This window comes from Dermochelys coriacea, chromosome 2, assembly GCF_009764565.3.
Source record: "Dermochelys coriacea isolate rDerCor1 chromosome 2, rDerCor1.pri.v4, whole genome shotgun sequence".
NCBI lineage: Eukaryota > Metazoa > Chordata > Testudines > Dermochelyidae > Dermochelys > Dermochelys coriacea.
Window position 1 is genome coordinate 147,510,693 of NC_050069.1, and position 16,669 is coordinate 147,527,361.

Below are 16,669 nucleotides of genomic sequence, written 5' to 3' on the forward strand. Positions count from 1 at the left end.
TCATCTCTTCAGCTTCATCCTCGCTGGAGACCTGCAACTCATGAACCAAGAAGGAAGATGGGTAAACTGCTGGTGTTGGAAGTCCTGCTGACACTTTGACCAATAGCAACATAGAGAATGTTTGCAAACTTTTGCTGTGGCTCTGTTTCTTCACCTCCACCAAAGCAACTGCAAAATTCCAACTAGAGAAGCAGTTTCAGTGGTAAACAACTTGGCTTAATCAGGGTTTGCTTACTTCAGAGGACAGGATTGTGCATTTTTGCTTCAAGGAATCTTCAGATTATTTTGTGGATAAAATAGCTTGGAACCACACACAGCAATTTCTGACTCTGCCTAGTAGGGAAAAATTGAGTCTTCTCTGCTTGACTTTCCACTGGCATTGCTCATTGAAGTGATGGAGAAGCTGACACCTCTAAATTAGGTCCATGCTCCTATATGTTGGTGAAAATCAATGGGAAAATATTTTGGAGACACTTTTGGAGCGGATGGTGAATACCACCGGCAGGTGGGGCGGGGGCGGGAGGAAGAGGGAGGGTAAAATGACAGCTTATTAACATAGATATTGAGTGAGAATTTAAAACTAAGAGCTAGGAGAATCTTTTGTTGGCAGTGAATCTTTTTGTCAATATTTTTGTCTGATTTTATTTTATTTGTGATAGGTTGGCATAGGTAGCCAAATACATTTTGCTTGTGTTAAGAAAATTCTTACAACCATTTCATTGAAAAGCTCTAGCTCTTCTATGCTTTGGAGCAAGGGCTTGAAATTTGGCATAGATGTCACCCTGCCATCAGCAATGTGCCCTTTTCCATTCCTGTGAAAATCTCCCCAAATTTGGCCAAGTTATAAACCTTTGAAAAATCTCATGCTCTTAGAATTTGGCAGCTAGATTACCAGAAAATTCCTTCTGTATTAGGCATTCTCCATCCCTCACAGCTCCTATGTTCTTATTGGACTGCACATGTACCATTGCCACAGAGGGACTGAACATGCTCCATCCCAGAGAATCAGGGGCTGAGAAGAACTTCCTGCAATTTCTGCTCCTGCTCTCCATTGGGCACTGTAACTGATAGCAGGGAGACAATCTCTCTTATGCCTTCAATGCTCCTTTGCTGGGCCCAGGTAGTGTGGAGGAGGAAGCTGCCTGACTGAATGCAGAAGGGACAAGAGGGAGAGGGAGGTGGAGGTAGTAGATTGGGACTGAGAAGGAAGTGGAGAAGAGGGAGATTGGCTTGGAAGGAGACAGGGACAAGGAGGCTAGGGTGGGAAGGTGTAAGGGAATTAGGACATGGATCCTAGTGAAGAGACTGAGAGTAGGGGTGGAAAGACTGAGATTGGATGTGGAGACTGTGAGCCAGAGTTGGGGAGCAGAATGGGACTGGCTGGGAAAGGAAACATTTAGAACTTATTTTTGGATTGCTTGCTCATCACAAGCTCTCACATAGCAGCATCCACAACTTTCTACCATCTCCTATTGGCTAGAACAGTCTGTCCCATCATGGTGGATGATGACTTGGCCTTAGATATACCCATCTTTGTCACCTTCTGCCTGGCCTAAAGAAATTCAATATGTCTGGACATGAAGCCATTAGCCCTTAAGAAACTCTAATACAGAACACTACAGCATGTCTCCTTCCTTTCTATGACAGTGCAAATGTAATCCAGCCCCCTGTGTGCATAGTGATCACAGACTATTGTTCTTTGTTTGTTCTTCTGTCTCATTTGTTGCAGAAATTGGAAGGTGTGTAGTCAATGAGGCTTGGGATTACAGGAAGAGAAATAATGGTCTTATGGCTAAGGCAACTGAATGCTGCCTTGGAGAACTGGTTTCAAATCCTCATCACTGCCAGTGAATCCCTATACTAGGCAAGTTATGTAGACCAAACTTTTCACAGGTGTCACTAATTGTGTGTTCCTCTTTTTTTTAGCCCAGTATGAGGTATCTGGGGCCTGATTTGCAGAAGCTCTGAACATTCACAGCTACAGCTGAAGTAAATTGGAGCTGTGCTTTGAACATATAAAGTGCTGTACAATACTAAAATCGCTTAAAAATGAGGCCCTAATCATCTCAGATTGTGGACCCAAAATTAGGGGACACTTTTGACAATGTTTGCCTTAATTTCTTTGTGCCTGAGTTTATAAATGGGAATAATAGCCCCAGTCTCATGGGGTATTATGAAAATTAATTAATGTTTCTGAAGCACTTCAATATTTATTCTAATCAGTGCCAAAGAAAAGACTATGAGGAAATTCATAATTCTGTATTCATAGTAGGGTTTGAATAGTCTACAGTGAACAAAATGGGGGTCATACATTAAACTCTATGGATAAAACAAAATTTTGAATAGCTGCTCATTCAATGAATGTTTTCCATCTTGTGAACTGAATGAGGCAGGGTCTTATGGAAAAAATAGGTTGTGATCATGTAATTAAAACCTGTATCAGGTTTTAAAGCATACATACAAGGGGGTCAAATTGAGATTGTGCAGGCAACATGAATTCTCTCTTTTCTTAGTTTTGAGTATTTTGTAATATAGTTTTCTGTGTGTAATTTATATTTATAAAACAACAACAGGGAATTTTTTCTCTCCACTCTTTTAAAGTAACTAGGAAATGAAACACAAAAATTTATGGTAATACAATATTAAGGTTGCCCAGTTAAAATCACAGTCAGAAAACACACATGGTAAGGTACAATATGGAACCTTAACTCAACCAATTTGCATATGTGCAGTATTTGAATGTGTGTGACCTATTACTGCTTATATTGTAAAAAATACACCATAAAATATATAGGATGCATTATGTGGTTGAGTTAGCATTGCTGTAGGAACATTACATTTTGCTTTTCCTGCCATTTTAGGCCAAATACTATGATCCCTTACTTAGTTTACCCTCCAAATGTCTTTAGGCAAAAGAAATTCCAGGTGTCTGAGGAAGAACTTCCAAATTTAGTTCAAAGTTTTCAGGCAACAGGTAAAATATACAAGAGCTTACCATTTCAACAACCTCCACCTCAGCATTAAGTCGAAGATGATACAAAAATATCTGAAGGTCCTTTTTCATTTGAATACTGTTGTCATCCATTTGGGCAACAGTGAAGATACGCATTTTGCATTTTCTCCACACCTATTTAAGGGAAAAGGCATTTTATATGACAAATGTAGAAGTAATTTTTCCCCTTCTGTTCACAATCCTTTAAACAGCTAAGTAAAAAAGTATATAAGAATTTATTTAGTAATGTTATGTAATGCTTAGTGAAAGAAAAGTCATTCCTACTCATTTTCTAAGACAAGATTTCCCTTTTTGAGTCATATACTGTACCTTGTGCTGTCGAAGCAGGAAAGGAAGCAACATCAGCATGCCACCATCATGAACAATCCACCACACATCTACGTTCCCTTCAGAAAAGCGCTCTTGATTTGTTGGAAACAAATCAATGTTTTTAGCGACCAGTAGAGCTTGTTGTGCCGCTGTTGTTTCTCGGACTGTATCTGAAATCAGAAAATTTAAATGAAAATTGGGAGTTGCTAAAGAAGACTATTAGATGGCCAAAAATCCACAATGCCACTATTGTGAAAGAGGATAACTTTGGTTAAAAGCCTATCCTGCTTAAGAGATGAAGCAAAGACAGCAACCTCACACATTCACATCCACACAAGGTGGACAAAAATTAACCATTTTTTCAAATTGATTATTTAATTTAAATAAGATTTCTTTATTTGAAAAATAAATCTATTTGAAATCTGAAAATATGTCAACCTATATTAATACCTTAACTTAAAATAATGTAAATTAAATTAAAAAATAACATTGACACAGTATATTTGTGCTGCTGAAGTTTTAAAGAAAGTCAGACCACAGAACTGGTGGAAGTCACTGGCTAAGCACCTGGAAACAGAGTTTGTTGAAGTGTTAAATCGGCTTTGACAGCAGTATCCTCTTCCACAGGTGCAGAGATAATACAGGTAACTATCTTTCTTTTTAGTTTTTCAACTAGATCAGTTCAAAGTTGAGAAAATAACTGGAAGTTGAAAAAGCAGGAAAATTTGTTTCCCTCTTCTAATCTATGAATATAAACTAAGTGCAAGAGGATGAGATCCACTAGTTCAAAAATATGGAAGGGCATGATGACCAGAAACAATTAGTTCAGTTCACTAACTAAAGATAATACTTTATTTAATAAATAAACTAACTAAACCAGTTAGTTTTCAATGCAAAGCAAGTTCTGACAAACTTACTTTTTCTTCTTTTGTATTCAACACACTTAAGATAGTTTAGTTAACTAATAAAAAAAATTGGCAATCACATTTTTGTTCATTTTAAATTGAATTCCAATTTCCATCCAAAAGCAGAGTGACAGAAATTATGAGTAAAAATTTAATCAGCATCTAGTAAACAAGAAATGTGTCATTCACCATTTTCTAACAAAATAAAAAGATTTAAAATATAAAAATCTGAATAAATGTATGTTAAGCTATATAACTGCTTAAATAAATGTGTATATCTATAGGCCACACTACACTAAATCTACACTATAAATTTTGTTGATGCAAGTTATATCGGCATTCAGCTGTCAAAATTTGTACATCACTCGTGCATAATTCGCTGCTTGTGTTGGCATTGCGTGTACTCACCAGGAGTGCTTGTGTCAATGCACAATGCGGTTCATAACAGCTAGGTATCAGTGTACCATGTGCCACCATCTGACACAGTGCCTTTTAGGAAATTTTTGCAATATGTTGTGGGACAGAAATGACTTGCCCAAAGATCTCTGGGACCTAGGAGTTAAGTTTCCAGCATGCAACTTTTTCCATGCTATCCATATCCCAGAATTTTTGTGCTTTTAAAAATTTTTCCCACAAACCCGCTCAGCACTTTTTGGTGTCCATCATCTTTGACAGACACACTGAGTGCCAGAGAGGTCTGCACTATTCTCTCAATCACTGGAAATACAGGACACACAATTCTCCTGTATTTGCAGACCCACAAGAAGTACTGCAAAAACAGGTTTCAGAGTAGCAGCCGTGTTAGTCTGTATTCGCAAGAAGAAAAGGAGTACTTGTGGCATCTTAGAGACTAACAAATTTATTTGAGCATAAGCATCCGATAAAGTGAGCTGTAGCTCACAAAAGCTTATGCTCAAATAAATTTGTTAGTCTCTAAAGTGCCACAAGTACTCCTTTTCTTACTGCAAAAACAGTTTGCTCAGGGACACAGCAAACAACAATTCAAGATTGTTGATGGAATTCATGGAGCTGCTGCTGACAGTGGAGTGCCAATTCTGGGCCTGAGAAATTAACACTGACTGGTGGGTTTGCATCATAATTCAGGTGTGGGATGACAAGCTGCAGATGTGAAAGATCACATCCTTGGATCTATGTGCTGAGCCCACCATAGCCCTGCAGAACAGGGACACCAAAATGAAAGTTCCATTGACAGTGGAGAAGCGAGTGGTGCTTGCACTCTGGAAGTGTGCAACACTGGTTTACTACTGGTCAGTTGGAAAACATTTTGGAGTTGGAAAATCTACAGTGGTGGTTGTTGTCATGTGGGCTATTAATTATCTCCTACTACACAGGACTGTGACTCTTAATGTGCAGGACACAGTGGATAAATTAGCAGCAAATGGGGTTCCCAAATTCTGGTGGGGTGATAGATGGCACACATATCCTACGATGGCACAGAATACATCAAAAGAAAGGTCTATTTTCCCATGGATATGCAAGCTTTGGTGAATCACAAGGATACTTCACCAATATTACTGTAGACTGGTCAGGAAAGATGTGCTTGCATCTTTAAAAACACAGGACCGGTCAAAAAGCTGCAAGCAGGAACATTCTTTCCCAACTGGCAGACAACCACTGACAATATGGCAATGACAATAGTGATTCAGGGGGACCCAGTCTATCCCTTGTTTCCCTGGCTCATGAAGCTGTATGCTGGCTACCTCAACCAGCACAAAGAAATGATTCAGCTACTACCTCAGCAGGTTCAAAATGACAGTTGAATGTGCTTTTAATAGACTGAAGGTGTTTACTCAATACAATGGATCTCACTGACAAAAATATCCCAATGGATAGCTCCTGGCCATTTTAGAAAAGCAATTCACTACCACCAGAATGGTTGTGGAAACCACTGGATTCTGGTAGTGCCACTAAAAAATCCAGGGAAATGGCCTCCCAGGGCTGAGATGGAGTATCCAGAGATTGGAGGACCCTGCAGGGTTTCTGGCATGGGATCTTGCTGTGGGCACACACCTAGCAGGAAGTGACAAAGGTTTCTATTGCAGGGTGCATACAGGATGACTAGAAGGACTAGGACATTAATTGTCAGATTTTATATTGCCCCAAGTGTCCTGCCATGGTGGTGTCATGGCACAGTTGAAGAACCTCTACTCTCACAGGTCCTTGGGGAACATAGATATGGTCCTTTATTAATGTGATCTCCTCCTGGGTGTCATGTGGTTCTTGGTCGATAATGGCCATCTCTTCGGGTGGAATTCCAGAGCCAGAGGCAGAGCTGATGAGCATGAGCAGGTCCCGGTGTTGGGTCCCATTGAGGAAATTAAGGGACTTGAGAATGTAGGCTAGTTCCAGACTGGGGCCTCATGTGTCACAGCCATATCTTCAGGACAAGGCATTGGCCTTGCCATTTCTAGTTCCAGGGTGGTAGGTCAAAGTAAAGTTGAACCTGGAGAAGAACAGGGCCCACCAGAGCTGTCACTGGTTTAGTGCCTTAGGGAAGGGCCCACAGATCTAGAATCCAGCCCTGGCATACCAGGCATGCCTCCATACCAGGCAGTTGACAACTCTGGGCTGCCACCCAGCAGCACCTGTAATCAATTTGCACTCCACTTCCCATGACCCACTGTGGACAGAGACCATGGGAAGATCCACCTCAAGGGTTTGACAGACAGCAGCCCCATGGCTCCTGATGGGCTCCCTGCTCTACTTAAATCCAAGGGGTGTTTCCAGGCAGTGTCCAGGCAACAGCATGGATCTTCTGTAGCTGCCATGACTGTTCCTGTTCTTGAATTCTTGGCTTGACCTCGGCTTAATTTAGACTTCGCCTCCTGACTCAGAACCTGAAACCTGACATGGACTCTGACCCTTGGTATCAACCCTGGCCTGACTATGAACTCTTCGGCTACTCCTAGCCTCTTGTTTTCCCCTGCTCTGACCCTTGGCACTGACTGCCCTTGTTGGAATCCTGACACCTTAGCCCTGTGCAGGTATTCCAGGTTCTTGTGATCAGTAAATACTTATAGTGGATGGCAGGTCTCTTCCAGAGCATTGACATTCTTCAAAGGCAGTCTTAATTGCCAAGATCTATTTATCCAAGATCTCATAGTTTTACTCTACAGGCATAAGCATCCTCAAGTAGTACATGATGGCGTGCAATATTTGTTTTGGTCAATGCCTATAGGAGATTACCCCTGAATGTTCTGCTAGAGGCATCAATTTCCACAATGAAAACTTGCTTCAGGTCTGGGTGGGCCAATACTGGAGCAATGGTGAAAATAGGTTTTGCCTACTTGAATGCAGGCTGGGCCTCACACAACTGGTGGAACTGGGTATTTTCTAAAGTAGGGTTTATCAGCTTATTTTGAAAAATTTGAGATGAACCTCTGGTAAAATCTCAAAGCTTAAAAAACATTGTAGGTCATGCACATTGTGGGGGGCTGCCCAGTTGTGGACTGCTTGGATCTTGAATGGATCCATCTTGATTCTCAAGTGTGCTGAGAATGGCTGGCTCACTCCTTGAGAAACCCCCAGGCCCGTACTCCCCCACCCCTCTGCAGCTAGTTTAGTAGACTGTTTTGATGTAGTCTCCCCAGGATTGTGCAGACATGCATGGTCCACTGGCCCAGATCATCAGAGAAAATCAATATGTCATCTAAGTATACCACTACAGATTGGTCCAGTAACTCTTGTAGCACATCATTAATGAAATGCTGGAACATTGCTGGGGCATTAGTCAATCCAAATGCCATGACTGAATAGTTTGATTGGTCACAGCAATGTTCCAGCATTTCGTTAATGAATTAATAAGCAGTCTTTCATTTGTCCTCCCTATCTGATACAGACAAGACTGTAAGCTCCCCATAGATCCAATTTAGAGAATATGATAGTGGCCTCCATACAGGGTAGTAGTTCCAGATTGTTATCTAATTTAGGGCTCTGGACTGGGGCACCAGCTGGTAAAGCTGATTTACAGATGAATCTCTGGGTCAGGTTCTCTTGGAGCTATTCTTGCAATGCAGCCAGTCCAGGCTCTGACATTTATATATATCTGCCCAAACAGTATCTTCACACCTGGTTGGAGTTCTATGGGGCAATCATAGTCCCAATGTGGGGGGAGGCTTTCTGCATTCTTCTTTTTGAAGACATAAGCACAGTTGTGGTACTTCGGGGGCAGGCAGTTCTGTAGTTCCCTCAGTAGGTGTCTCAATGGGAGCAACTTGCTCCTGCAATTGCTTGGTTTTTCCTGATAAACTGCACAACTTGGGCCTGCAGTGCTTGATTATCCACATGGAGGCAGAGGGACCATTTGGGCAAGTCTGATGCTTCTGGTGGCTGTAGTGGTGTTGCTAGGTCCATCGTTCTCACATAGAGCTCAGTCCTATAGGGTTATTGTGGTATGAACAAGCTGTCACGGCCCAGTCAGGGGCAGCCAGACATGATGGTTGGAGTCAGAGTTCACAGTCACAAAACAGGAATCAAGATTCAGCTGGGTCAGGATACTGGGAGATCAGAAGCAGAAGACAAACTTGAGATCAGGAACAAGAGTCAGGCCAGGTCAGGATCATAGGTGCTGACTCTGGGGGTGCTCCGGGGCTGAAGCACCCACGGAAAAAAATTAGTGGGTGCTCTGCACCCCCCGGGGAAATCAGCTTTTGGCAAGTGCCAATCAGCTATTTAGCATCGGCAGCAGCCCTCATCAGCTCTTTGGCTGGCTGCGGCCAATCAGCTGTTTGGCGCGAAGTCCCCGCCTATCAGCTGTTTCATAGATTCATAGATACCAAGGTCAGAAGGGACCATTCTGATCATCTAGTCCAACCTCCTGCACAGCGCAGGCCACAGAATCTCACCCACCCACTCCTACAAAAAACCTCACCTATGTCTGAGCTACTGAAGTCCTTAAATCATGGTTTAAAGACTTCAAGGAGCAGAGAAGCCTCCCTCAAGTCACCCATGCCCCATGCTACAGAGGAAGGCGAAAAACCTCCAGGGCCTCTCCAATCTGCCCTGGAGGAAAATTCCTTCCCGACCCCAAATATGGCGATCAGCTAAACCCTGAGCATATGGGCAAGATTCACCAGCCAGATAGCCAGGAAAGAATTTTCTGTAGTAACTCAGATCCCATCCATCTAATATCCCATCTCAGGGGATTAGGCCTATTTACCCTGAATATTTAAAGATCAATTACTTACCAAAATCCCATTATCCCATCATACCATCTCCTCCATAAACTTATCGAGTAGAATCTTAAAACCAGAAAGATCTTTTGCCCCCACTGCTTCACTTGGAAGGCTATTCCAAAACTTCACTCCTCTGATGGCTAGAAACCTTCGTCTAATTTCAAGTCTAAACTTCCTGGTGGCAAGTTTATACCCATTTGTTCTTGTGTCCACATTGGTGCTGAGCTGAAATAATTCCTCTCCCTGTCCTGTATTTATCCCTCTGATATATTTATAGAGAGCAATCATATCTCCCCTCAACCTTCTTTTAGTTAGGCTAAACAAGCCAAGCTCCTTAAGCTCCTTTCATAAGACAAGTTTTCCATTCCTTGGATCATCCTAGTAGCCCTTCTCTGTACCTGCTCCAGTTTGAATTCATCCTTTTTAAACATGGGAGACCAGAACTGCACACAGTATTCTAGGTGAGGTCTCACCAGTGCCTTGTATAATGGTACTAAAACCTCCTTATCCCTACTGGAAATGCCTCTCCTGATGCATTCCAAAACCGCATTAGCTTTTTTCACAGCCATATCACATTGGCAGCTCATAGTCATCCTATGATCAACCAATACTCCAAGGTCCTTCTCCTCTTCCGTTACTTCTAATTGATGCGTCCCCAACTTATAACTAAAATTCTTGTTTCTTTTGCCGCTGCTGAAGCTCCCAGCGGGCTCCCACTGCAGGCATGTGTGAGTCCTTTTAATTTTCAGGGCAGAGGGAGCTGGGCTAGGGGGGACAAGCAGCTAGGGCATGGCAGCTTCTGGGCCTAGCTGCAGAGGGGTGGGGGAGTATGGGCCTGGGGGTTTCTCAAGGAGCGAGCCAGCCATTCTCAGCCCACTCTGGTGTCTCTTCCAGGACCTATGCTCCCCTCCAGTCAGGAGAAACCAGCTGCAGACCCCCTTACTGCTGGATAGAGGGACAAACCAAAAGACATGGCTCCTTTAAGAAAAGTTTGCCCTTGTGTCTGATGAGTGAACTTGGGATGGGGCCAGCAGCTCGCCCCCTCCCCATGCTCTGTCTAGCCAGTTGGGTGCGCCCAGCCATGGCCAGAGGTGAGAGGGGCTTCACTGCAGTCCCACAGTCCAGGTTGCACTCCAGGGACCCCTTCACAGTGAGGATCACTGAAAGGTATTGCCTTACCACAAGAGTGGCAGAGCTTGAAACTGGACAGCATAGCATATGTCTGGTACTGGGACTAGTCCCAGACTGGGCGTCACAACAACACAAAAAATTTTTTTTAAACTACACTAATCATAGAAATTCTAAAATGGGAACGATTTACATGCTAGATTAAAAGATTTGCAGAAGCCAAGAAGAGAGCTCAACAACCATCACGGGCAGTAGGAAAGAACCGAGAGGGTTGGGGGTAGCTCTACCTTTTATGCCTGCGTACTGTGCATGAGGCAACAGAGGGTGCTCATGCTGCCCCAAATAGTACCACTAGAGGAAAATCTCTCTGAAAACTGTGCACTGAAATGCACATGCACTGACCATGGAATGGACATGGTGCAATCAACTTGAAGAATCATAGAATTGAAGGAATGAAAGGGACCTCAAGAGATCATTTAGTCCAGTCCTCTGCATTCACGGCAGGATTAAGTATTACCTAGACCAGGCATTCTCACAAGAAATTTTTTGGTGGCCTTAGAGTGCGGCCACCAATTCTTGCTGGTGGCCACTCTGACAATTTTTCCTAAAATACTTAGTTAACTTTAGGAAAAACAAATAAATTTGAACATATACACATCTAAATCATTGTAATTTATTTATGTAGGGGTTTTTTCAGACTCAATCATAAAAATAATGTACAGTTGTCTCTATTCTTTACTGGAACTAAACAGAATAGAAACAAAATAAGATGCTTTGCACATTCTTGTCCATTTTGTTGTTGTTTCTTTTGCTTTTTTGGCTGCTTTTTTTTTCTTTAAGCCTTGATAGCTAATAAGGCTGCTTTTGTGAAAACTGATATATGTATTTTTGTATGTATCACTTTTCACAGCTGACTTACTAGCTAGCTGGATGTCAGTGAAAAGTGATATTAACAAACATACAAATATCACTTTTCACAGCAGACTTATGCAGCCCCGGTAAGCCATGGATGGAGAGATGGGTAGGGAGGTAGTGGGGGCCAAGGGCAATGGATGGGGATGAGCCCAGGGCTGTAGCCTGAAGCCCCCCCCCTCGATGGGAGATGGAGCCTGAAGCCCTGTGGCTGGAGCCTGGCCCTTGCCACTACAGAGCTAAAACCGGAAGCCTGAGCTCCACCACTCCTAGGAAGGTGGGGAACTCGCACCAGCTGCCTGTTCCTCTGGCAGAGGAGGGCAGCCCCAGGGGAGGGGCCATGCTCCACCTCCCCTCATCACTGCACAGGAAGTTGTGGCCGCAAGAAAATATAAATTTAGTTCATTGATCTTTTTACTGAAAAAGTGTTAGACTAACACAAAAGGGAGACAATGCAGATGCCGTAACAACCCTTCGGATATGGAATTTGATACACACAAGAGGGCTCCTTCTCCCCCCATCCCCGGCTTATCTATTAGAGATACGCCACAATTTCAATTGGGTTATCTAATTCTAATATACAAAGTATAGAAGGAAAAAGGATATATAGACATTAGCCAGCTATACCATAATAATAAAATTATGGAAATCAATGCCATCAAAGAACTCATGGAGAATATTAATATAATACATTATAATATAATAGCTTTAGCTTATTTTGAACTAAATCATTATATCATAACCCATGTAGGAAGCAAAAGATTCAGAAGACTATTAATGAAAATAAGAACACTAATGCAGGTAACACCACTTCTAAGGCCCTGATGTTCGCATGGTACAATGAATTGTTGCTGATGGAACTGGAAGACAGGACTACCTCTAGTGAAAAATGAGAAAAAAATATTTAAGAATAGATATAATTTTAGAACAATGGAAAAATATCTGGAGGAGAGCCAAAATGAATGTGTGTAATGATAAGGACAATTATTACAAAATATTTTATCAGTGTTACAGCCATTAAGCTAAGGAAGATACATTAAAAAGGGAGCTGTTATTAATGTTGGAGAAGATTAATTCTATAACCTTCACAGGCCATGGAATTTCATTCAATTATGCCTGTAGTAAGCCTAATAACTTGTGTTTGATTAAGGTATATAGTCACTTTAGGGCAGTAGTGGACAACCTGTGGCCCATCAGAGTAATCTCATTGTGGGCTGCGAGACATTTTGCTGATGTTGACCGTCTGCAGGCACACCCCCTGCAGCTCCCAGTGGCTGCAGTTCACCTTTCCCAGCCAATGGGAGCTGCAGGAAGCGTCAAGCCGAAGGGACATGCTGGCCGCCACTTTCCGCAGCTCCCATTGGCCGGGAATGGTGAACTGCAGCCACTGGGAGCTGTGGGAGGCTGTGCCTGTGGATTGTCAACATCAGCAAAATGTCTCGCAGCCCGCAATCGGATTACCCTGATGGGTTGCATGTGGCCCGCAGACCACAGTTGCCCACCACTGCTATAGGGACTTTTCCGCATCTATGGAAGGAATGTCCAAAGATAACAGAATTTTGGAGGAGAATATGAATAGATATTTTCAAGATAAATAAAGTTATGCTACCCACAGAAACCATGGTGATTCCATTAATTTATTGTGCAAAGGAAGTTAACTCAGGGAAGGACCCAGAGATAATACAATTATTATTAGAAGCCAGATGTGGGATCATTTGTTTTTGGAAAACAAGGTGTGATACTTGCAGGCCAGATGCCAGCTCTTGCCAAGGTTGGAGGCATTATATAAGAACTGACAACCTCGTATCTGGAGATCAGACTAGTGGAGAATGCAGGTAACCTAGGTCATTTGGACGGAACTGATTGAGCCAAACATAATGGTCAGACAGAATACTGGTATCCTTCTGCCAGCTGACGTTCACAACCTAATGGCAGAATGGCCACCCCAGACACCAAGAAAGGGGACCAGAAGCGGTGGAGGCTGGTTGGGGAGCCCACCTTCCTTGCTAAAGGGGTAGTGGTACAAGGCTTGTGCTCATGGAAAGGAATAGCTCTCTGAGGAAAGCAGGATTAGGTGACCGGAGATAGACAGCAGATAGAGAGGCTGGAAAATATGTTGGGAGCTCAGAGAGGAGTAGGTGCAGACACCGGGGTACTTCAGACCCCTGGGATGATACTTGGGGTGGGAATATTTGGGCTGATCCCGAGGGGACAGATCCAGGATGGTCATACCCCTTTCTCCAATGCCTTCCCAGAAGAGCTATATGCCCCCTTGAGAAGGGAATGGCAGGAATTGTGGATGGTAGCAGAGTTAACAAACCACCTTAAGAGACAGGAGTGGACAAAAAAAGAATTTCAAAGTGAAAAATAGAGAGTGAGTGGGTTATTATCTAAAGTTAATGCATTAACCCATGGAGTTGCCCAGGAACAATTAACTGCAGCAAAGAAGAGCAACCCTGCCATCCATTTGGTAGGCAAACAAAAGCCATAGACACTGGGGGAACAAATGTGGGGTTTGAAAGAGCAAACTAACGCAGCTGTGTTGCAGAGATTGTACTTGGTGGTTAAGGCCTTGTCTACACTGTAGAGTTTTGTGGGCAAAAGGCAGCTTTTGTCATCAAAACAGTGGAGGTGTACACACTGCAATGCCACTTTTGGCAACAAAACTGACTTGTTTTGGTGACAAAATATAACCACTTTGATTAGAGACACAGGTTTTTGTGCCAAAGTTTTAACAGCAAAGTGCCAGTGTAGATACCCTCCTTGGTTTTGCAGCTGTAAATGGCCTTCAGGAAGTGTCTCACAATGCCCATCCTGCCAAACTCTCATCAGCAGTTTGAACTCCGTCCACTGCTGTGCAGCCACGTAAACAACCTTCCACCTCTCCCCTTTTAAAGCCCCACAAATTTTTGAAATTCCACTTTGTGTTTGCTCAGTGTGGAGAGCTCACATCGCATCTTCCCGGCTGATCATGGCAATTCCACACAGCAAATGGTCTCCTGCTTGGACCAATGCAGAGCTGTTGGATCTGCTTAGTATTTGGGGAGAGGAGGCTGTCCAGTCTCAGCTGCAATCCAGTCTTAGGAATTTCGATACCTACAGGAAGATTTCTTGTGGCTTGTGTGAAAAAGGGTATCATAGGGATACAGTGCAGTGCAGAAAAAGATAAAGGAGCTGAGACAGGTGTACCAGAAGGCAAGTGAGGGAAACCATTGCTCGGATACTACACCAAAGGCCTGCTGGTTCTTTAAGGAGTTGGACGCTATCCTCGGCGGCGACCCCATCTCCACTGCCAACAGCACCATGGACATTTCAGCAGGGCTTGAGGTGGTAGAAAGAGGACCTAACCCAGAGGACTAGGTCGTGGCCAAGGAGGTGGAGTTAGAGTACACTGTGGAGCTCTTGGTGGGGTCTCCAGGTGGTCAGACCAGTCAAGAACTGTTCTCCACTCTGGAGTGGACTAGCTAGTCATGGCACTCCCACTCTGGTGAACAAGAAGCAGGAGAGGAGACCCCTGGTAAGTGTTTGTTTTGAATTGATGGTGCTCAGTTACCTGATGGGTGAAAGGATAGAAATGGACAAGGCTAGCTGTGTTTCTGTGTGTTGGACAATTCCGTGTGCAGCTAAACAGTACAGCGGAACAGTGTGTTGATGCACACTGAGATTTCACAGGAATCCTCCAGAGAGATCTCTAGGAAACTTTCCTGGAAATACTCGGCAATCCTCTCTGGAGGTTCCTTGGCAGAGCTGCCCTGTTTCTTCCCCCTTGAATAAAACTTTTCCATGACACTCTGCAATCATTTGTGCAGGGACCAAAGGGGCACACAGGCGAGCAGCATAGGGATCGGATTGGAAGTCACAAGCATGCAGCTGATACAGCCTTGTTTCCCTGGTTGCCCTCAGGAGTGAGATATCTGTTTCAATGACCCCCACCTGTGGAAAACGGGTCAAGAATTTACAATACTGTCCTGAGTCATCAGCACCACAACCCTTTCATAAACACCACTACTGTTTATCCCAGGTACAATGCCTTGCTCCCTCTCCCCACCTGGGCTAAACTTCCCATACCTCAGGTGTTTGCTGAGATGTGTGTTTGCCAAGGGACAGTGAGAAAGTGCTTGGTATGTTACAAGAGGTATGCTAAACTGTAATGATTCAATCCTGTGTGTGAACTAACAATTATGCTTCTGTGTGTTGCTTCTTGTGCTTCTGCAGATGTGGCCTTCAGGGGAACCTCCTAAACATCAGCGAAGTACCTAAACATCAGCGAAGCTCCTCTGTCAGATAAGAAAGCAGCCAAGACGGAGCAAGGAGGACATGTTCCAGGAGGTCCTGCAATACTCTAATGCAGAAAAAAAGGGAATGCAGGGAGTGGAGAGAAATTGAAAGGTGGGACAGAAAAGAAAACCAGGACTTTGTTAAGGATGCCACTAAGCAAATGATAAAAGTAATGGAGCAGCAGAAATGCTTAAGTCCCTCATAAGACTGCTGTCAGAACAGATGCATGCTTGCCCTCCCCTGCAGCAAATTCAGAACTGTTTTCCAGGCCCCCACCCAAACTACACTCTGACATTCCCAGATGCTTTCTGGAACTTCTCCGTTTCCTATTCACTCCACCTCTTGAAACCTGGCCTGCCTATAAAACAAAAACATAGGAAAGTATGGAGGTAATTCTTTTGTTTTGCCTGTAATCAGCAATGAGATTTTTAAAAGGAAGGGGTATTTTAAGCAATAATCTGCCTCCCCTGAAAGAGGGTAGAAAAAATGTTTTTTGTCTTTCAATACTTTAGAAAAAGCTGGCAGAAGATCAACCCAAAATACTATACATCTACTGTCAAAATGAAGACTGTGTTTTGTGTTGTTTGTCTTGTTGCTAGCATTACTGTGGTGGGCATTAAAAAGGGAGGGTACCACAACACCTTTCCTAATTACTATAAGGGGCAGTAAAATAAAGGCCCAGTGAAGATACAGCTGCTATTGAATTTGTTTGGCAGGCAGGAAGGGACATTGACATCAGGGTATTAATGGAATTCAATAAACCTAAAATTGGTTCAAATCTGGAAGTAAAGTTCCAGTACATTGACTATTCCCTCTGGGCAGCAATTTTGAGTGTAAGGGAATTTAACAATAAACCTTGGCAAATGGATACTAGGGATATAGGGGAAATGGAACCCCCAGAATGGATCAAAGAAACCCATGGCAGTAAA

The 16,669-nt window shown here is 43.3% G+C and overlaps 1 protein-coding gene and 1 long non-coding RNA gene across 3 annotated transcripts in view; both read right to left on the reverse strand.

Annotated features, from left to right (window-relative positions):
* SLC12A7 (solute carrier family 12 member 7) overlaps window positions 1-16,669 on the reverse strand; it is a 328,393-nt gene that overhangs the window by 42,438 nt on the left and 269,286 nt on the right. For both annotated transcript variants that reach the window (XM_038392945.2, XM_038392944.2), the window contains exons 19-20: window positions 3,323-3,492; window positions 2,996-3,127 (exon numbers count right to left, since the gene is read on the reverse strand). In XM_038392945.2, the coding sequence (XP_038248873.1) occupies window positions 2,996-3,127; window positions 3,323-3,492 (302 nt within the window). The remainder of the gene's footprint in view (window positions 1-2,995; window positions 3,128-3,322; window positions 3,493-16,669) is intronic.
* LOC122458834 lies at window positions 11,343-11,892 on the reverse strand. The gene is made up of 2 exons (XR_006279115.1): window positions 11,522-11,892; window positions 11,343-11,460 (listed from the first exon to the last, which is right to left on the reverse strand). It is a non-coding gene; the product is annotated as an uncharacterized LOC122458834 (long non-coding RNA).